Here is a 22,496-nt window from a genome sequence, read left to right as displayed (position 1 = left end):
TGATGTCTGTACAGCAGGTGACATTTATTGAACGTTATCAAATTCTGGCCTCCTTGACCGCTGTGCTCCATGCTATCACAGCTCCAAGGCCCTTTTCCATCATAATCTGTGTCAGTTTTACCGTCGGATTCTTCTTTATTAACTTATTTGTCGGACGAAAATCCAATCTTGAACAAAGCCATTCTTTAAATTACATTCTATGGTCTGCTACGCCAAAATGTTTACATTGACGATACCGATTTTCGATAGAAGTCGTAAAAACATGTAAAGTTTTACAACACTGCAGAAAATCATTAACTCTTTCAGTGCTGGAACCGAATTTTGAAGGTCTTTGCAAACAGTTTGGATCCAGATGAGACGCCACAGAACGTGGCGTCTCATCTGGATCCAAACTCTTTGCTATTCTGATAGTATTCTTTGAAAAAAATTGAAGAAAATGCTAATTTTAGAAATTCAGCAGACAACATTTTAGCAGACTACAAATTTCCCAGCATGCAAAGGGTTAATATTCATGACAACTTTACCAATGGAAACAAGCTATTTCTGCGGAAAGCTCTCCTTCGCGTCTAAAAATAGCGATGAATCATGTGAACGCTCCGCGTTAATTTATATATGCTAGTTTTGTTCTGATGTTAATAATGGATACAATAGTTATTTTACACATTAAGAGAAAAATGTTTTCGGTTAGTTATAGTCATATGAATCAGTATAGATTTTGTATGTACGACCAGTCTGACAAGCTAGCCCACAGTTTTACTAGCCCGACCACCGATCTTACTAGACAGTGTCTGTCGGACGTGCCTTAGTGTCGAACCCTGCATTAATATGCAACAGTTTAAGATTTGATAAGTCATAAGCTTTAAAACATACACATATTGGTTAAGATTGTGCAAGTGCTTGTAAAGTGTTTATGGGAAAACTTATAAAGAATGGAAAAGTGAAGCGTCATGGTCAATACAACAATCATTGCGAAAAATAAAGCCTGGCTGTGACAAGGGAATTATTATCTTTTTTGTTATTGATACGATTTTAAAATAAGGTTACTATGTGTGATACATACGTGTTAAGACATAATAATATTATTATGCCCCCCTTCGAAGAAGAGGGGGTATATTGCTTTGCACATGTCGGTCGGTCGGTCTGTCGGTCGGTCGGTTGGTCCGTCCACCAGGTGGTTTTCGGATGATAACTCAAGAAGGCTTAGGCCAAGGATCATGAAACTTCATAGGTACATTGATCATGACTCGCAGATGACCCCTATTGATTTTGAGGTCACTAGGTCAAAGGTCAAGGTCACTGTGACCCGAAATAGTAAAATGGTTTCCGGATGATAATTCAAGAACGCTTATACCTAGGATCATAAAACTTGATAGGCAGATTGATCATGACTGGCAGATGACCCCTATTGATTTTCAGGTCACTAGGTCAAAGGTCAAGGTCACGGTGACCCGAAATAGTAAAATGGTTTCCGGATGATAACTCAAGAACGCTTATGCCTAGGATCATGAAACTTGATAGGTAGATTGACCATGACTTGCCGATGACCCCTATTGATTTTCAGGTCACTAGGTCAAAGGTCAAGGTCAAGGTGACCCGAAAAAGTAAAATGGTTTCCGGATGATAACTCAAGAACGCTTATGCCTAGGATCATGAAACTTGATAGGTAGATTGATCATGACTCCCAGATGACCCCTATTAATTTTTAGGTCACAGGGTCAAAGGTCAAGGTCACGGTGACCCGAAATAGTAAAATGGTTTCCAGATGATAACTCAAGAACGAATATGCCTAGGATCATGAAACTTGATAGGTACATTGATCATGACTAGCTGATGACCCCTATTGATTTTCAGGTCAGTAGGTCAAAGGTCAAGGTCACAGTGACCCGAAATAGTAAAATGGTTTCCCGATGATAACTCAAGAAAGCTTATGGCTAAGATCATGAAACTTCTTAGGTTCATCGATCATGACTCGCAGATGACCCCTATAGATTTTCAGGTCACTAGGTCAAAGGTCAAGGTCACAGTGACAAAAAACATATTTACAAAATTGCTGTCACTACAACTGAGAGCCCTTGTTATGATTAACTTACACATGTACTATAAAGATACACAATCATAACAAGTGATCAACAAATTGTTTTATCACTTATGAACAACCTATTACACACGTGGTCAAGAGATGTGTGCATGAAATTGATGCCGGCCTTCTAATGAAACTTTTTTTGACTGCAGGCTTTAAAACCGCGTTATTTTGATTTAAATAATCTTCAAGAACTTACTCTTGTATGGTTGCAAAGGATTACGCATTTACAATACAGTTATTGGTAACAATCAATAAGTCAGTCTTCCAAAGCCACGACTGATATTGTTTGAACTTTATATTTGTTTATTAAAAATAAAAGGAAGCAACTATTGAACTTACGGTATTTATCGGAAGATATTCCATTCACTAATTTTTGCATGATGTTGCAATCTATGCGAAAACTTATATTGAACGTAAAAGTCAAGCGTCTTGGTCAATGAACAATCATTGTGATAAATAAAGCTTAGCTCTGACAATCATTCGGGAATTTAAAAAAAGCGCCTAGGATGCAGCTGCACATAACCTTGATATGAAAAATAACGCATTATATGTAGCTTTTATACATGCACAATATCAGGAACGATACGATAATGACGAAAAATTTAACTGTCAGAAATATTCGTCCGAAATAATGAATAGTTAAACCGACTTTAATAATTTAAAGTACATTTTTATTTAATAGAACCTTTTATTCCATTTGTTTATTTAGCCTCTTATATACGTGTTCTGGTTATTTTACCGCTTCTTATATGATACAACAGTAAATTTAGATTTTGAAGAAAGGATTGGTGTCTTAAATACCCAAACGTTCTTACTAACTCAAGACACTAAAAGAAATCATCATTGTGGTTTATGGAACTATATATATGTCGGGATAATAATACCAAATAACGGTAAATGGTCATAAGCTTAGAACGTTCTTTGCTTGTGAAACATAACGTTATTTGTATCTATAAACAAATCTGAGTTAACATGTAATAAGTATTTATCTGAGTTCTCATTTCATCGACTTATTATGTTGTGTAGCTCTGTAATAAAATAGATGTTTAACGTTTTAACTACTCTGCATTTGGTAACATTATAAACTTGGCGACTATAATAATCATATTATTGTTGAACAGGAATTTTGCTTGGAACTGCTTGAATTTATTCCAAGTATCTAATATAAAGACAAACAGAACTTGTACGCAGGAAACGACCGCAGCGTTTTCCCATTCAATCATATGATTTCAGTGCATCAGTTAAAATAACAACGCATGCGTAGATGTTCAACTGTTTAAGAGAATAGCTCTTATACAACTACCGTTCACCTATGGAAGTGTTCGATACAATTTAATACGTACATGTATATATAATATATCATAACGGTTATTTCTCCTTCAGAATAATGGAAACAAGAGCATTGTGACGTCCGCGGCTGTTGCCAAAGCTCTGAGTGACATTGGCGTCAATGAAGAAACGATTCAATGGAGAAGGACAACGCAGTTGTATATGGAAGCTTTGCAAACTATCAATCAACAGGCAAGGGGCGAGGATTCCGATGTATATCATTTAGGAAGCCAAAGCGAAGGTTCTACGACAGTAGGTATGAACTCAGACTACGATTGTCTGGAGTGCTATAGAGAAGTGCCAGTGATTCAGAATACCGCTGACAGGCAGTTTGAGAAAGAGCAGCTACTTGTGGTTACAGACATGTCACCCCCGCCTCAGTGTTGCTGTCTGCAATGGCTCAAGCCTGATTATTCTATAACTTTGACTGATAGAACGTTTCCGCATCTTCATATTGATGCTCATGGGCGGGTATTCCTGAGAAACATTGTGATGAAAATGTATATAACACCGTTCTTCAAAAGATGGGGTCGTGACTATATCCAACACGGTCCTTCGCTAACCATCGACGATACTGTAGATATGGTCTACGCATTTCATTGTGCAAAACTGCCTGAAGATTGTCAATATATTTTCCGGAGACCAAAGCCTGGGCATTGGCCTTCCCCAGCATTGTTAAACCAGCTAAAGGATAGCGGGGTATTCCTTGTTTCGACTGCGCATGTTGAGAACACAGCACACTGGGACCCTCGCCAACACATAGGAATATTAAAAGTGCGAACATTCGATAAGTCACATGAGCTTTATTGGAGGTTATCTACCAATTCGATGGAGCGGCTTTTGATGTTCGACCTCTCAATGACGCAAATGAAAGTGTACGTACTCATGAAAATAATCAATAAAGAGTTTTGCAAGCCGCTAGTTGGAGACCGTTTAAGCACGTTTCACTTAAAAACTACGTTGATGTATAGCGTGGAAATGTCACCTCAACACATCTGGAAAGATGAAAATCTTATCCAATGTTTAAAATTATGTTTGACGACATTAAGAAGGTGGTTAAATGTGCGATATTGCCCTCACTACACAACGGCAAATGGGAATTTGTTTGAAGGTAAACTTCGATTGAACGAGTTTCCTGTTTTGATAGAATTGTTCACAGATATTATCCGTGACGATTTGTTTTGTTTGTATAATGTTGAAATGGACGACCTTGGTCACCGTATATCATCGCATTCCCCAGATAGTACAAGTGGGCGTCATTTCAAAGAACTGGATATCGTTGTTGCCAACCATATGTTTAATATTCGGGTCGCTTTCTCATGCACAAATTTTTACTTAGTTTTTAGGTTACAGCTTGTAGAAGAAGATACATCACAACTTATAAACGACCATGCCCGGTACATTCAAAAGCTTGAGACTATTAATAAAACCAGCACGGGACACATTCGTTTAGCAGTCTCTACTACATTACCATTTCATTATTCCATTCAAGCTGCAATGAAAGCATCGCTCTGTATCGTAAATAATCTAACATTACCGCAAGAGATATTCACTTTGTGTGATAAGTCTCTGATGTCCGACGTGACGTCGAGTCGCCTTAAGTTGGCTTCGATATATTTCTCTGTATGGCGTTTTGAAGAGGCTGCTGCAATTCTTAAGCAAGCAGACGCTCTTATTTCTAACAAAATAATATATTTTAGCCCTTTCTTTTGTTATAAAAACCCTAAGTTTGGTTCAGAGATAATGGGAGGCCGAAAAGAGTTCATAGACATCTTGCAAAAAAAGGTTGCTGTGTGTACGATTTTTAGCAGACACGACATGAATTGTGTTCCTGGGCAGCTTGTTGCCGAGTTCTACAGAACAGTAACGGTAGAGGATGCAAGTTGCCGGCTTCTCAGCGATTACTGGATGGACCTTGCAGTGGTTGATTCATTGCCATATTTGTATTACCTACAGTATTTAACATTTGGAACTACCGGATTAATCAGCGACAAAGACAGTGCGTTTAAGAATCTCCATTATCACGTTATTTCCAAAGAGTCAGAAATTCGTCCATATCATATCGAAACCTCATTAAATCTGTTAGGACATTGCTGTGAGCTGGAAGGCAATTTGTCAGAAGCTTGGCGTGCCTATAAGGACTCAGTGAAACTTCGACCCCAGAATAACGCAGCTTACTGGCACATGTTTAGGATTATTGGAGGGCTTATTTATGGGCTTAGAATGTTATCCTAGCGACATTCTGCTACACAACGGTGCAAATATGCATGACAAAGGGAGAATATAAATATGAATATTTGAGATAGTTGAATGTTGATGAGAGATTTTCTCTTTGTGATGTCTAGTTATTGTCAATATTCAGTTTGACTCATGATTGCAGCGCGGATGCAGTTGAACATAATCCTGTTCACATTTACCATGTAGTCGTATTGCCATCTTCTGAAATTAGTAGCGAAGAGCTGATACTTAATTACGTAGACATTCTTATGAATATCTATTTACATTTTTCTGTACAGTGCTTACCTGTTCATTGTGATTTCTGTTAGATTTATTAAACCTTAGGGTCGTACCAATAATGTACTACAGGTTAGGTTTGTCGAGACGCTCTTTTAAGGAAAAGCTTTCAATAAGTATCTTTTTAGATTTATCAACTTTCAAAATGGTTTCATTATACCGACATTGCACACGTTTCTTCAAATTGCTGTAAGAGGCATTTTTACTGATTCAATCAGTACTTAATGGTTTTAGAACTGTAAAACGATATGTACATGTATTTTTGTTCTTTCTTTGCTCATTTCTGATTGCCATGGTATTCTAAATCGAAAATCAAAGTGACGAAAACGTACCAAACAATTATTCTCTGACATTCCGAATAGCCTCAACCGTTTTCCCCATTTTTTTTTTCATGACCATTTAATAACAAAAACCATTCGTATGTTCCTAAATATTTATAAAGCAAGATTTATTTTGTAAATATGTATTCTTATGATGCGCTAATTATAGTTAATGGCATTGGACAAGTGGGATAAAGAAAATATAAGCAAAGACGTGTTGTTTACTCATCTCAGATAACCAGAAAATGGTAGTCTCGAGTCAAAAGTTATTTTAGAAGAAAGAAGAAAATTAGGCGGAAATAGGACACAAACTTTTGGCATATAAATTGTTTATGACTTATCGCTGATACGAAAAAGAAACATATTTTAGTATCACTGCACGTTTTCCTTTCTTTCAAGGCTAAACACGTTTGCACAAATGAATTTGCCGAATTATGCTGCACTTAAGAATAAGAGTGGTCGCATTAACTTATGAAACATCTCGTTTTTACAGGGGTGTGATTTTTCCGCGGATCCGCGGATTTCCGCGGATCGGGTTGTCCCGGATGTCACTTCTGAGATTTGTGTAAATTCGTTTTAAAAAATGTGGGGGAGAGGGGCTACCACCGATTCCGCGGACGTATTTCATAAGCGGCCCAAAATATCCGCGGCCCGCGAAATCTCTCCGCATTTTACACTGGTAGATTCTGCCTAAGCATTTTTAAAACGAGCCATATAATTGGCTGTCGTTTCCCAATCTTCCAATTAAAATCGTGTTCTTAAAATGCGCTCTGTGATTTGTTTGCAAATGGCGCCGTTGTGAAGAGAAAATTAAGATTATTGAAATAACAAATAGCAATCGAATAAACGACTGACATCACCTAGTCTGAGAGGAATAATGAAATGTGTTTGTCAAAAAAAAAGACTACGTTTTAGATACAAGCAACACATATTTTGTTAAGAAATGTGCCCACTGAATTTGTGTCACGGAAACCAGTGTTTGCAAATTGGAGTGTAGTCTACTCGCGAAGTAAAACAATTTAGAGAGTATCGTTCGAACATGGAAATAGACAAACATGATTTGATTTTTATATGTCTGTGGGTCTGTGTATAATCAGATTCATATGCATATTCTGCTTTATTATGTTTGTAACGCTGTTCAGTTAACTGAAATAGCTTTGAACTGAGTGAAGATGTGAAATGCAAGATATTGAAAGGTAAACAAATTAAATATATTAATTTAACTCAGTTAATACATCATTAACACCAGAAGAACACTCAAGTGTGTGTGTTTATATTTAGTCTATTAACTGTCATTCAATACATTGAAAAACTGCTGCTATTGATCACAATAAATACTTATTTAACTGTTTACTTTGCATCCTCAGTATGATTAATGTGAAGTTTAACAGGTTTTTATAAAGAAATATTGTTATGAAGTTCAAAAAGTTGTTTATTTTAATGTCTGTTTTTATGTTTGTCATTGCGTTATGCGCGCCATTCGCGTAGTTAAAATCAGTCAACAGAATTTTCCTCCCCTCTGACTTTGCCTCAATCACACCCCTGTTTTTAGCTCATCTATTTTTTGAAAAAAAATTATGAGCTATTGTCATCACCTTGGCGTCGGCGTTGGCGTCGGCGTCCGGTTAAGTTTTGCGTTTAGGTCCACTTTTCTCAGAAAGTATCAATGCTATTGCATTCAAACTTGGTACACTTACTTACTATCATGAGGGGACTGGGCAGGCAAAGTTAGATAACTCTGGCGTGCATTTTGACAGAATTATGTGCAGGGTTGGCACCAATCGACCGCCCCCGGTTTAAACCGGCGGTTTTTACCGGTTAAAACCGCCCCGGTCAATACTCCCAAAGTTGTCATTACTGGTCAATACTGGTCGATTGAACTTTACCCCCAATTTTGATTAATATTCCATGCTTAATTAAACAATATTGATAATATAAATTAAACAGACATGTTGCCAATAATGTCATAAGCTATTAAAACCCACTATTGTATACCTGTTCATGCAATTTATAGGCCAATCTCTCAAAATTTTGCAAATGAGTCAAGTTGGTCAATTGGATTTTGCTGGTCGATTGGATTTTTTTAAAAATTCTAACGAATTATGAATGCTCAGAAAATTATGTGCTTGATTCAACAATAACCTGTCAATTACTGTGTATTAGTTGTTCCTCATGCCCCACTGTCTCCACAGTCTTTAGCAGTCTTCAAACCTATACAGGTTAGGGCACCCAAAACTGATAATAGGGCCTTACATGGCACCTTTGACACAACCCTTACTTGTCATGTATTATTGCCTGGATTTCTTTAACAACATAGTGAAAAAAATATTTTGTTTTACCATTGATATAAAAAAAACAACTTAATAAGAAATAATTATTAAAAGAAATAAATAATTGAAAAGAAGAGTCTAGAGTAGACCAACAATTGGTAAACGCTATTTGTTGCCAAAATCAAGAACTTTGATTGCTTATTCATTTGAAGACCAATTGAACTTTAAAATAAGAAAACCCTCTTCATATAGAAAGGAGACAAATTAGAAGTAACTATTAAATTAATAACAGTAATAGCAAGTTATCTCATTTTGTTTGAGTGAAATGAAATAGCCCAAGGGCAGATTTGCTTCATTGTCACTATCAGAGACATACCAGTGCATGCATTTTATTACCAATTAAGGCTTAGGGGCTAGATCATTTATGACCCTAGAAACCACAAGAGTTCTGTTTGCCCATCAGCTTATCAAATAGATATATCAATAGATCAGTGAAAAACTATGATAACTACAATAGTAATAATACTTCAGTAACAGATGTGATATAATAATGAGAATAAGATATTGCCTTAGTTCTTTTGTATTTGAGACCGTTTCCATAAATAATAAAGAAGTATTTTTTTACAGCTTTAAAGCTTTTTTTACAATAGATAACTCAAAAAAGTTTATCAATTACAGTTTAATGATTGATTTAATATAGAATAGCTTAAATTCTTCCTTTGTCATGTTTAAATGCTACAATTTTCAATCGACCAGTATTGACCAATAATGACCAGTAATGACCAGTATTGACCGGTTTTAACCGGGTATTGACCGCCGGCCCGGTCAATACTCAATTGACCAGTCAATATGCCAACCCTGATTATGTGCCCTTTTTATACTTATAAAATTTAAAAATTTTGTTAAGTTTTATGTTTAGGTACATTTTATTCCTTAAGTATCAAAGCTATTGCTTTCAAACTTGCAACACTTACTAACTATCATAAGGGGACTGTGCAGGCAAAGTTATGTAACTCTGACTGGCATTTTGACAGAATTATGTGCCCTTTTTATACTTAGAAAATTGAAAATTTTGTTAAGTTTTGTGTTTAGGTCCACTTTATTCCTACAGTTTCAAAGCTAGTGCTTTCATACTTGCAACACTTATTAGCTATCATAAGGGGACTGTACAGGCAAAGTTATGTAACGCTGACTGGCATTTGGACGGAATTATGGGCCGTTTATACTTAGAAAATTGAAAACTTGGTTAAGTTTTGTGTTTTGGTCCACTTTACACCTAAAGTATCATAGATATTGCTTTCATACTTGTAACACTCGCAAACTATCATAAGGGTACAGTAAAAGGTTAAGTTGCATAACTCTGGTTGTCATTTTTACGGATTTATGGCCCTTTTTTGACTTAGTAACTTTGAATATATGGTTAAATTTTGTGTTTCGATCCACTTAACTTCTAAAGTATCAAGGCTTTCAAACTTCAAATACTTTCATGCTATCATGAGGTTACTGTCCCTGGCAAGTTGAATTTTACCTTGACCTTTGAATGACCTTGACTCTCAAGGTCAAATTATTAAATTTTGCTAAAATTACCATAACTTCTTTATTTATGATTAGATTTGATTGATACTTTGACAAAACTACTCTTACCTGACATACCACAATAGACTCCACCCAAACCATCCCCCGTGCCCTCCCCCCCCCCTAATTTTATTTTAAGATCATCTCACAAATGACCACCACACCCTCACACTTTACCCCCCCCCCCCCCCTCCACCCCCACTTTTTTTTGAAACGGTTAAAAAACACAAATATTTATTTGTATTATTTTATTTTTGAAAAACCGTCCAACCATCGCACCCAAGAATCCCCCCCAAACATCCCCCACCCACCCCCGAATTTTTTTTTTTGCATTATTTTTTTCGCATTTTTGGCAGATAATGTAATAAATGTCCACACCCCCACACTATACACCCCTCTTCACTCCACCCCTCCCTCCTTTGTGATTGAAATTGAGAGTCCCTTCGCCTTTAAAAAGAAAATAGATGAGCGGTCTGCACCAACAAGGCGGTGCTCTTGTTTCTTCATGCCGTTATCATAAACTGCTTACAACTATGAAGAGCATGTGATACATCATTTGTAATCCAATAACAATGAATTTTCTTTTCTTTTATTTTTATTTAATTTGAATTATAATTATATTATATCAATATATATAAATATATATTTTTTTATTGTATAAGTATTTTTAATTAAAAATCGATAAAATATTCTTATCGGCGCTCTTTTCAATCGATCTGATCGCTGCTTACGTTGAAGTTATATAGCTTACAAAAATACTTGTTATTATTTTGTTTATTGTTCATTCCGTTTTAAATGTCTAATAATTAAAATTAACTTTATGTAAGAATAATGTGTTTTTATCTCTCGGATCGACGTTAAAAGTGTCGAATTTAAAAAGTGAAACCGAACCAATCCTTATTCCATAATTTATTTTCTTAATTGTGATTAGAAATATAGTGTGTGTAACCTAATTATGATCATTACATGTTCGTTATACATTGGCCCGAGGAATGAGAGTTTGAATAAAGTTTAAAAAGGCACAGTTAATTTTGTTTTCATAGTTCTTATTATAAACATGGATAAATAGCATATGAAGCAAGAAAGATCTATAAACAAAAACAACAACAACAAAAATAGTCATCGGACAAAAACATTTTGAGTATTTGGTGTACAAGGTAATTTTTATTTATTACTACAAGGCGTGTGCAAAAAAAAACTAATGCATGTTCAGCACTAAAAGTGTTCATAAATATGTTAAACATGGTATTCATAACACTACAAAAAAGGTAAACTGCTTGCCGATTCGATGTTCCTCTATACAGTTGGATGGTTGAAAAGCATAAGTGTTAGGAAGAACTTTGTTTTAAGCCGATCGCTTGAAAACCATCAAAACATGAAAAATACAAATATCAATGACATCAACATTGAAGGAAATGTAAATAAGATATATTAAATTATATTTTGTATCAATTGAATATTGATTAAGTATTTCATTTTTCATATACTGCTAATTTCTTATAATTCAAACGTACCGAAGTACGCAACTTATAAATATTTCTATAAATGCTACAGAATTGAAACATGCCCCAGATGGTATTGGTGTCATCATTGATGACGTAAATTGTTTTTACTATATTTTTCATTATGATGAGCAAACACGCCGTTAACTGATAAAGATTTCAACAACAACACCACCATGAGTCTCCATTTCCAGTCGAATAGCGATCTGCTGACAGAACCACCGACGACCGTTTTCCTTACACATGTACATGTTGTGAGTGCTATTGCCTTTAACTTGTTGAGGCAGTTGCAAACAAAATGGTCAAACGATTTGCAATTGAAGAAACTTCTAGTTTTGGGCGTAATTTACTTGGTTTTCTGCCATTTTCTCGTGTGAACCAATGAAACGGTTTTAGGCTTCTCTAGAAACCCATGAGGCTGCTTTTATTATGTGTGGACCCGGTGTGTGTCCCAGTACTCTTACTTAATTTATTTACTAGACTCAAACTTTGCATAAAATTAATGAATTATGGCTGAAATTCTTTCTGCAAGATTTTCAATTTGGGCATGGCACTGAGTTGCGTGGGGAAGCCGAAATACCCGGAGAAAACACCACCTGTCTGGTATGGGGTCCACCAACAAAACTTCCGGGAGCGGGGATAGAACAAGGAATGCATGTGAATTTGGTGGGTGGTCCCCATATCAGGCAGGTGGGGTTTTCTCTGGGTACTCCGGACTCCCAATTTCCTTATACCACAATGGTCAAGCGCTCAGGCGATAGAATAAACAATGGCACTTGAATTCCCGAGCACAATCGCCGACAACGCGCCGCATCGCCGGTGACTTGGCATAACAAACCTCGGCGTTTTATCTGCCATGGTCATTTAGACCAAGTAAAACATGTTAATAGTCATTAACAATACAAAAAATGTGTACAGAAACAGTACAAATTACTCGAATATTGATGTGATATAGTTTTAAAATACATCTGGAAGGGTAAAATGGATAAAAATGTTATCACTCTAGCAAGCCGCTGTCAATAACGTCCAGGCTAATTTAAGGTGTTTATGGTTTCTTAAGTCATCTCGGATACTTACATTGAAAATCAATATACATTGACAGAAGCAAATTTAAATATATATTGTTATAAAAATTAACCAGTTAACCTATTATTGTAATTGGTTAATAAATTGAAAAAACATCAACACTTTCAAATGTTAAAAAAATACTTTCAAAATGTCATAGTGTTTGTATATGTAGTCTCTTTAAGCACGACATAATTTATGAACGCTCACGTTTGTAACATACGCGGCCATGTTCGTGATCTTAATGTACTTTACATCATTCATTTAATTTAAGATTTTTGCAAATGTACGTTTTATTTTGTATTAAATAAACCTGCGTACAGTCATATGAATAAGAAATACGATTTTAAATGTCCATTAATTTATATTTGGTGGTTTATCTTTATGTCGTATCGCTTACATCGATGCTTGTAATTATTGCGTTTTTTTGGTCATTCCGTTTGAATTTCATAACGTTCGAAATTAACATGATGTAAATACGACGTGTTTGACTCTTTAAGATCGACGTGAAAAGAGACGAGTTTACGTAATGAAACCGCGTCAAACCTTATTACATATTTATTGTATGTAACATAATTATGATAATCTAATATCAATTACACATTTAGCCAAATCAATAAAAGTTTGAATAAAGGACGAAAAGGAATAGTTAAGTTTCTTTTATATTTCTTTTATGAGTATCGATCAATATTATACAAATCTATACATATGAACATCATAGCATTAAATGTTATCGGACGGAAATCTGTTGAGTATTTTGTATATACTGGGCTTGTTTAAGAAAGATTATGCGTACTCACGCATGAAACATATAAGCCGTGTTCTGTGAAAATGGGTTTTAATGCATGTGCGTAAAGTGTCGTCCCAGATTAGCCTGTGCAGTCCGCACAGGCTAATCAGGGACGATATTTTCCGTATAAAATGGATTTTTGCTTAGAAGAGACATTCTTTAAACAGAAAATATCATAAATGCGGAAGGTGTCGTCCCTAATTAGCCTGTGCTGACTGCATTAAACCCTCCTTTCAAAGAGCACGGCTAATATATGTTCAGCACTAAATATTTTAGCACATGTATGATGACGTTTATTCACATAATTTCAAATAAATGATTTGACGTACCGCCATGAAGTGGGATGATCAAACAGCATAGGTATCAGGAATCATGTTAATTTTAAGCTGATCTTTTGAAGAACTATATGAAAAATGAATGTTATGTATTAAATTATTATGTAATTTATATATTTAATTGATACGCGTGTTGTTATTGCATATGCATGTTTATGAGATTTATATATCTTTACGTCGAAATAAACTATTTTGTTTTGTTATTAATTTTAAAATGATGCTTAAATTTAATTCAGTTTGTTATACTTTATTACTGTAAAAACACAACAGTTTAACAGTTGGTGATTCGCATATTTTAATGCAATACTTATAACAAAGTCAGCCATTAATAACTGCATATCATTATTGTAACCTTAACTTTCATTCATTTCAATCCGAACTGCTGATAGATTTATTATAGATAGAAAGGTATAAGTCATATCCATGGATACTTATACGTAATATACTATTAATACTGTGCATATCTAAATTAATATACAAGTGATGTTTAACAGGACACAATAAAATAGATTTTCTTTTCAATAATAACACAACTCATAATTTCACGCTAGACTTTTCGTGCACCGTTCATTTATGGATCTTATTTCAACTTGAAAGTAAGTTTCACTATAATGGCGAATAAACAGAACCGATGTCTTGTTTTAAAAGACTGCGTTTGCGTGATGCAAAGTCAGCGTGACCACCTTCAGAAATACCGGTACTCTCAGTATTTCCTTGAACATGTTGTGCGAAAGCGTATGTAGTAAGCTTTGTGCCCACACAATTTTATTTTAATAGTACACTAATTTGGGAACCAGCGGATGGTATTACGAATCTCCTGTAATTTCGTGAATGCAACAAGTGCCGTTAACAGCATCAATTTGGTGACCGAATTCCAACGTACTTTGTTCCAATGTAGATACAGATGCGGGTGTTACACTTGTTAAAGCGTAGGTTGTTGCAAGCGTAACCGAAACTCGTAAGCATAGTCGAAGCGTCAGTTTATGTGCTTAGTTGACTTGTCACTTGTTAACATACTGACCATTCACATTTTAATTGTACAGATTACCATGAAACTTTGTTTAAATTAGTTAAATGCAGTTTTCAAGGAGTACCGGTAAATTATACAATATCATTTCTCAACTGCAAGCCAATCAACACTAACACTACTTAAAAGGCCATGCCACGCCGACACCGTGAATGAATACTATGCAAATACACAAAGTAAACCAGTACCTTTGTTGTTGCAAACAAAAGGTATGTTTTGTTAAATGTCAGTATCGTCTTAATCTTTTAGCCACAACAATTGCATTTGTTATATGTTGGGAGTGGGGCCTATACGCGGTTAATGACATGGTTATTCAACACGCGATACATATCAGAACAGAACAGTACAATACTTTATTGCATCCAGACATGCATTACAAACAAAATACTGTGATTTTAGTGTGCGTATTTGAAGTTTTGTTAACCACTATTTGAGACTGAATTCACGCCACTGAAAAGTGTGCCGTAATATCCGTCGTTTCAAGATTATATGTATTTGTTGAAATCTGATCCAGTTTACGTCGTATAATCTCTATCAGAATTTATAAATTGTATCAGTAATGTTCGTCATCAGCGATGCAACTAAAGCCGTCTGACACAAGTTATAGGTAAAGCTAGTTAAGAAAGCAAATAATGAAAGTAATTTAAATACAAAAAAGGTTTGAAAGCAGTTACTCTTTGTTTTCACGGCCATGACAGTGTTACAATATATGGTGGTGCTGGAAACTCGCGCAAATCTGTTTCAAGAGGATTAACACATCAATTACAAATGCCAGGTATGTAGAAACAAATTATTTATCAAATATAATATTAATTAATATGTTTACTCTTTCCAAATTATTATTTGACGTGTCAAAATTTAAGAGGTTCGAAAGATGTGTTGTCCATGATACGTGTTAATGTTGTAAGGGAATCGCTCACTTTTATGTTAGATCATAAAATATATTACGGTTAAAGTGGGTATGCACGATTTTTATATGTGTTAAATGGATATATATTGATAAAAATATCATAATAACACAAAATAGGCAAGAACAATTATACATTGAAGACGAATTTCCTAAAATGCAGCAAAGACAAATTAGCGCCCCTAGCCAATTGTGACGAAGATATTTCGTTAATATTTTCCTTCAATAACCGATGCACTCGTTTATTTATTAGGATCGGTGTTAGTGTTCGTGTGTCATATTAATATATATCGTTGCAGAAAATTAAAATGATCCGTAAAACTAAATTTAGATTCACATCGTTCATGCATGATATACATGCTGGCGAATTCGACTGTACAGACATTTTCGATTTCAGAATGAAATATCTTGCTTATGAAGCATTTTTCGACACATGTTCTTCTTAACTTTTGTTTTAATTTATATTGAAATATATGTATACAAAGTTTTGTACACACGTAATATAAATTCATACATATTTGGCAAAATCGTGCATGCCCACTTTCAAGCGCAGTCACTATTGAATTGACGGTATCCATCGGAAAATATACCTATAGACACTGTACAGAGTAAAAGATTTTGTTTCATCTTCTAGAAGTTAAGCAAACTATGCCTGTTTTTAATGAATTTATCCACAATTGTTCAATTATTTAGCCATAGTTTATAGACAATTAATGTATGTATATCTACTTTTATACGATTCAAAATCTACAAAAATCACGAAGAGAATATAAACAAAATTGTATCATATAGTGCAATCTACATCTACATTGTACATCGCTGCAATCACGCATGATTATTATGCGACGGGTGGTGAAAGAATAAGAATAAAGAATGAGGGACAGTAAAGTAAGAAGAGCTTGATAGTTAAAAGACAGAAGGAAAGTAAAGCAGAACACCAGCTACGTTTCGCCCTTCTCCCTCATGCCTCTCCGGCTACGGTGGCCGCTGAGAGGATTGAGCCTCAACCGGCACAGCCACGAGGGGTCATTAGGAGTTACTTTGTAGCTGGAGCTGACAACTTATTCAGAATCTGGTTGTTGCTAGCCCCCGCTTGAAGGATACCAAGTCGGGGGATTCAGCAATGGAGGCTGGTAGGTTGTTCCAGGTGGAAATGATACTTGGAAAAAAGCTGTGGCGATAGTATGAAGTGGATGTCGATAATGGCAGGAACTTGATGGAGTGGTTTGCTCGTGTCCGGCTTGAGCCAGGGGAAAGGTATTTCGAGACTGGTATGTCCACGAGGTCGTTGGTTATCTTGTAGACCATTGTCAGCTTGGCTTTGGTTCTTCTGGACTCTAGAGTTTCCCACTGTAGGTGTTCGAGCATTGATGTGACGCTACTAGTATTGTGATATCTGTTCGTCACATAGCGGGCTGCTCGTCTTTGGACCATCTCCAGGTCGTGGATCTGCTCCTTATGGTATGGGCTCCACACAGTGCCGCAGTACTCAAGGTTGGGGCGAACGAGGGAAAAGTATGCTGCACTTTTTACCTCTTCGTTGCCTATCCGTAAGTTCCTGCGTAGGAAGCCAGGGGAACTGTTGCCTTTCTTGATCACTTGTTGGATATGTGGCTTCCAGGACATGTCCTTTGTTAGCTCCACCCCAAGGTATTTGGATGCGTCTTCACATGCAAGCGTGTGGCCTTTGAGGGTGTAACTGTACAGGAGTGGTGATCGCTTTCTGCACACTCGCAAAATGCAGCACTTCTCTGGGTTAAAGGACATACCCCAGAGCTTCTCCCAGTCCCATAGGCGACGGAGGTCTTCCTGAAGCACTTCACTGTCCTGCTCCGAGGATATTTCTCTGTATACTACACAGTCATCTGCGAAAAGCCTGGTCTTGGAGGAGACTGTAAGGGGTAGGTCGTTAATATAAACAAGGAAGAGGATCGGTCCCAGAACGCTTCCCTGGGGCACTCCGCTGACTACTGGGGCGGGATCTGAGATTGCTCCGTCGACAGCAACTCTCTGTGTTCTGTCTGTAAGGAAGGCTCGGATCCATTCCAAGGTCTGGCCGCGTATGCCGTACTGGTGCAGCTTGGTCAGCAGACGCTGGTGTGGAACTTTGTCGAACGCTTTGCTGAAGTCCAGAATGGCAAGGTCATGTTGTTTCCCTTTGTCTAGTGACTTCAGGAGTTCGTCCGACAGAGTAAGGAGTTGCGTTTCACAGCTCCGCCTCCTTCTGAATCCATGCTGACCGTCAGTAAGGATATTGTTCCTGTCCAGGTGTCCCATGACATTGCTGACAATGATATGCTCCAGCATTTTACAGCATATGCAGGTGAGTGATACTGGGCGATAGTTGCTTGCTTTGTACCTGTCTCCCTTTTTGAATATCGCAGACACTGTAGCAGTCTTCCATATATCTGGGATGAATTCAGCTGACACGCACTTTTGGTATATAAGGGAGAGGTATGGGGCGCACTCATTTGCCAGTTCTTTTAGTACCCTTGCTGGAAGAATATCTGGGCCCGATGCCTTTTGGGGGTTAAGCTTCATCAGCAGCTTCATCACTCCTTGGGTCGTAACCTCGATATGTGGCATGGTTGGTGCCGGTTCCCCATCTGGTGTTGGGTTGGCATTACAGTCCTCGTCGTTGGTGAACACTGACTGATATTGTCGGTTCAGTATGTTGGCCTTGTCTAGTGGGTCGCTGTATAGCCTGCCATTTTCTTTCAAGGGTGCCACTCCAGAGTTGTCCTTCCTAGTTGACTTTATGAAGTTCCAAAACCTCTTCTGCTTGTTGGCTTTCTGGTCTTCTTCTTGGTCGCCTACTTCTATGAGGTTCTCGATGTATTTCCAATAAGCCTACCTCTCTAGTCGCTGAGAGGTAGCTTTGGCCTGGAGATAGCTATGACGATCTTTTGACTTTCCTGTCGCTTTTTGTCGGGCGAAGAGTTTATTTCTCTTCCTGTGGAGGACCTTGACCGCCTTTGTGATCCAAGGTTTGTGTACCTTATTTCCAGACAGCATTTTTGATGGAATGTGTTGGTTTATAAGCGTTTTTAGGAGCTCTTCAAAGATAGACCACGAGTCATTAACTGTCATATCCTTAGTGTTTTCCATAAACTGTGAAGTCTGTGCGGACAACTCATCGCGCATCGACTGATAGTCGGCTTTCCTGTATTGGTATACTTTTCTTGGCGGTTTCTTCACTTTCCTTGGGCGTAAGCTAGAGTCCACAAATATGGCTTCGTGGTCGCCTATTCCAGGGATGGTCTCACATTTATTGATGAGAGTAATGTTGTTTGTGAAGAAAACGTCAAGAATGTTTCCACATATATGGTTTTGTTAAAAACACATACAACAATACAGCTTGTAATTATTTATAGTAATTTGTAATTTAATCATATCACAAAAGTGTAATAGTATATTGTAAATGTGTTATTTAATCGTATAACAATATTCAATTATAGTAATATCTAATAGGAGTTTAGGAAGTAAGTGTGTTATATAAGTTAAGAGCAAAAAAAGCCCGGAGAGATAGTCTTCACTTGAGCTTCATTGTTTGGGAAAGGATTCAGTGGCATGCAGCCTTAATGGTGTTATTTTTTAGGTCGGTCGATTTACCCGCTTCATCTGATCTACATGCCGAAATCAAGAGCGTGTTTAGGTCAGATTAAGGGGTGTAAGCATTGCGTTTATGAATGAAATTGGACTATGTTGCATGTGCTCAGCTAAAAGCCACATGCTTCATTACAAATTCGGATTTGCCTTAAGAATCATTATTTATATGTGTTTATGTTGATACTATGTCGAAGGTTGGTAGTAAATAAGTGCTGGTTTGTGAATGTATCCATAATTTTGAGCGTAAACTAGCTTGTGCGTTTAGCCATGTTAATATTATTGCACTGCATTAATTCAGTGAATTTGGGGATATTTGGGCGTTTGGTGTAGTATATCTGGATATATTTACGCCTTTGTTCCGTTAAGTTTGGACACACTAGGACGTAGTGGAACTCGTCTCGTAGTATTCTTTTTCCTAGCTGGAGGCAAAAAGGCAGTTTCTTATGTTATAAGGAATGTTGGACCATCTTTGTACTTCAACCGGAAGTTTGTGGTTTGCAGTTCGGAATTTATTAGGTTTGTTGACAGGCTGCTTGGTAGTTAAATTATGTTCTTTTCCAGTTCTTTGTTATTTTTTAACAGAAGATAATGTTTGCCTTTGTCGGACATGTTAAGTTTGGTTTTCCATTCTTGTAAATATTGTTTTGTGAACGTTTTTTGAGTTAATGTTGTTTTGGGCCTCGAAAATGTATGTCTTTCCAGTTTCGTTAAAAATATGTTTAATATAGTCGAGCCATTTGTATGAGTTAAGGCTATTTAGGATATACTTATATAGAATGTATGTATATTTTATGTGATCGTCATTTATATTCTTTCACCAATATTTTATCATTGTTTTTATTAGCTCGGCTATTTAAAAAAATATATGAGCTAATGTCATCAACTGAACGTCTGCGTTGGCGTCCTGTTAAGTTTTGTGTTTAGGTTAAGAGTTGTGTTAAGGTCCACTTTTCTCATAAAGTATCAAAGCTATTGCATTCAAACTTGGCACACTTACTATCTATTATGAGGGGACTGTGTAGGCAAAGTAAGATAACTCTGGCTTGCATATTGACAGAATTATGTGCCCTTTTTATACTTAGAAACTTAAAAATTTGGTTAAGTTTTGTGTTTAGGTCCCATTTATTCCTAAAGTATCAAAGCTATTGCTTTCATGTTTGTAACACGTACTAACTATCATAAAGGTACTGTGCAATCAAAGTTATATAACTCTGACTTGCATTTGACAAAATTAGGGCCCCTTTTATTCTTAAGAAATTAAAAATTTGGTTAAGTTTTGTTTTAAGGTCCACTTTATTCCTCAAGTATCAAAGCTATTGCTGTCATACTTGCAACACTTACTAACTATCATAAGGGGACTGTGAAGGCAAAGTAATGTAACTCTGGCTGGCATTTTTACAGAATTATGTGCCCCTTTAATACATAGAAAATTGAAAATTTGGTTAAGTTTTCTGTTTAGGTCCAATTTATTCCTAAAGTATCAAAGCTATTGTTTTCATACTTGGGCTAATACCAACGCAGCTTTCTCCAGCAGTATGTCGTGAGAACAACGTCGTGCTTCCGAAGCTGACCGAAGCCAATCTCGCGTTCGCTCGCAAATGTTCGGATATATTAGCCGGGAATTGACATGGGATATATTGTGAACATAAAAATCAAAAATGAGAATTTTTATATCGCCTCAAATCTATGTTACCATAACACATCTAGTGTTAAATCTATGTTACCATACTACATTTAGTGTTCAAATTTTAGCTATTGCTATAAGGACCATTGATGGTTTGTGTGTTTACTTAAGTTTTCGAAATGTTGTACGAAATATTGATTGAACTGAGTGTTTATGAGCTTTTAAGAGTTAAATATTTTAACTGCATCATGTTATATTTTCAAAGAGCGGACTTTTTGTAGCGAATGTTATAATTGTAAATGTATTGTTTTAATCGAGGTAAGTTATCCACAGTTACCTTTACATCTCGTGCGGCTACCATCGTCGCAACCGAAGTTCACTCATATAATTTTACGCAGTATTTTTTAACCCTGGTGAAAGGCTAGTAGAATGTTGTAGTCATGGTTTCCGTACGGTGGCATAGAGGTGTTTTTAAATCTTTGTTTTTAAATTGCACTCCTCTTTTTTCTATCTCGTGTCCTCGACTTAGTAAATCGAAGCCACGACTTAGTAACTCGTGCCCACGAGTTAGCTATGTCGTTGCCTCGAGTTACTAAGTCGAGGCCACGAGATAGAAAAAAGAGAATCATGCGCCCTTCCTTTATTTACCGCGCCGCTCTTTTTTCAATTGCACTCATCTTTTTTTAGTTTTGCACTCCTCTTTATTCTATGTCGTGGCCTCGACTTACTTACTCGAGGCCACGACATTGCTAACTCGTGGAGACAGGAAAAAGAGGAGTGTCATTTAAAAAAGAGGAATTAATGTAACCTCTATGTCACCGTTTTTCCGTGCCCAATGCTACAGTGAACATTAAAAAAACGCGTTTTCTTATAAGTTACAGACAAAGTTTTAGTTAAACATACTAACCGTTATCCTTCGCATTTGGCATGTGTTCCGTTATGCGCTATGACTGATCGTTGCTTCTCAGACTCTATTCAAAAACTAGTATCGAATTGTAAAGTGTAATTTCGTTGGTCATTCATTGGCTCCTCCATTTTTATTAAACGATAGTGTGCACCCTCGGTATAAAATGGAGTGACCACGGAATATATACCGTGGGCTCAGACGATTTAACATTGACAACACAACTATATATTCCTATAACCTCGGTCTGAACAAACTGGATTTATTAAGAGGCGTAAAATGTCGTCCCAGATTAGTTTGTGAAGTCCAGATAGGCTAATCAGGGACGAAAACTTCCGTTTGTATTGTACTTTTCGTTAAAGTCTCTTCTTTTCGACAATCAAGTTGTTGCGGAAATTGTCGTCCCTGATTAGCCTGTGCTGACTATATGGGCTAATCTGGGATGCAACTTTACGCTTTAATTAATCATTAATTACGCATTTATGCATGTTTCTCCATTTCGATTAGCGAGGCTTATATACATAACATAGATTGTCAGAAGCAATGAACACTGAATATCTGTATACGCTTCTATTACTGCAAATAGTTTCCGTAAAGTTTCGAATACGCTTTATTGACAGTATTACAGTCCAATAAATTGTG

The 22,496-nt window shown here is 36.5% G+C and overlaps 1 protein-coding gene across 9 annotated transcripts in view; it reads left to right on the top strand.

Moving 5' to 3' along the window:
• Positions 1-22,496, top strand: part of LOC127841681 (uncharacterized) — a 255,857-nt gene that overhangs the window by 40,037 nt on the left and 193,324 nt on the right. For 7 of the 9 annotated variants that reach the window (XM_052370737.1, XM_052370736.1, XM_052370731.1 and 4 more), the window contains one exon: positions 3,467-10,232. The exons of 1 other annotated variant lie outside the window; for it this stretch is intronic. In XM_052370737.1, the coding sequence (XP_052226697.1) occupies positions 3,467-5,647 (2,181 nt within the window). In that variant the 3' untranslated portion in view covers positions 5,648-10,232. Of the gene's footprint in view, positions 1-3,466; positions 10,233-22,496 lie in introns of those variants that run through there. One more of the 9 variants, XM_052370738.1, reaches the window with a different exon arrangement.

Source organism: Dreissena polymorpha, chromosome 8 (genome assembly GCF_020536995.1).
Source record: "Dreissena polymorpha isolate Duluth1 chromosome 8, UMN_Dpol_1.0, whole genome shotgun sequence".
NCBI classification, from domain to species: domain Eukaryota; kingdom Metazoa; phylum Mollusca; class Bivalvia; order Myida; family Dreissenidae; genus Dreissena; species Dreissena polymorpha.
The sequence above is the reverse complement of the archived record's forward strand: the minus strand, read 5'-3'. Positions and strand labels throughout refer to the sequence as shown.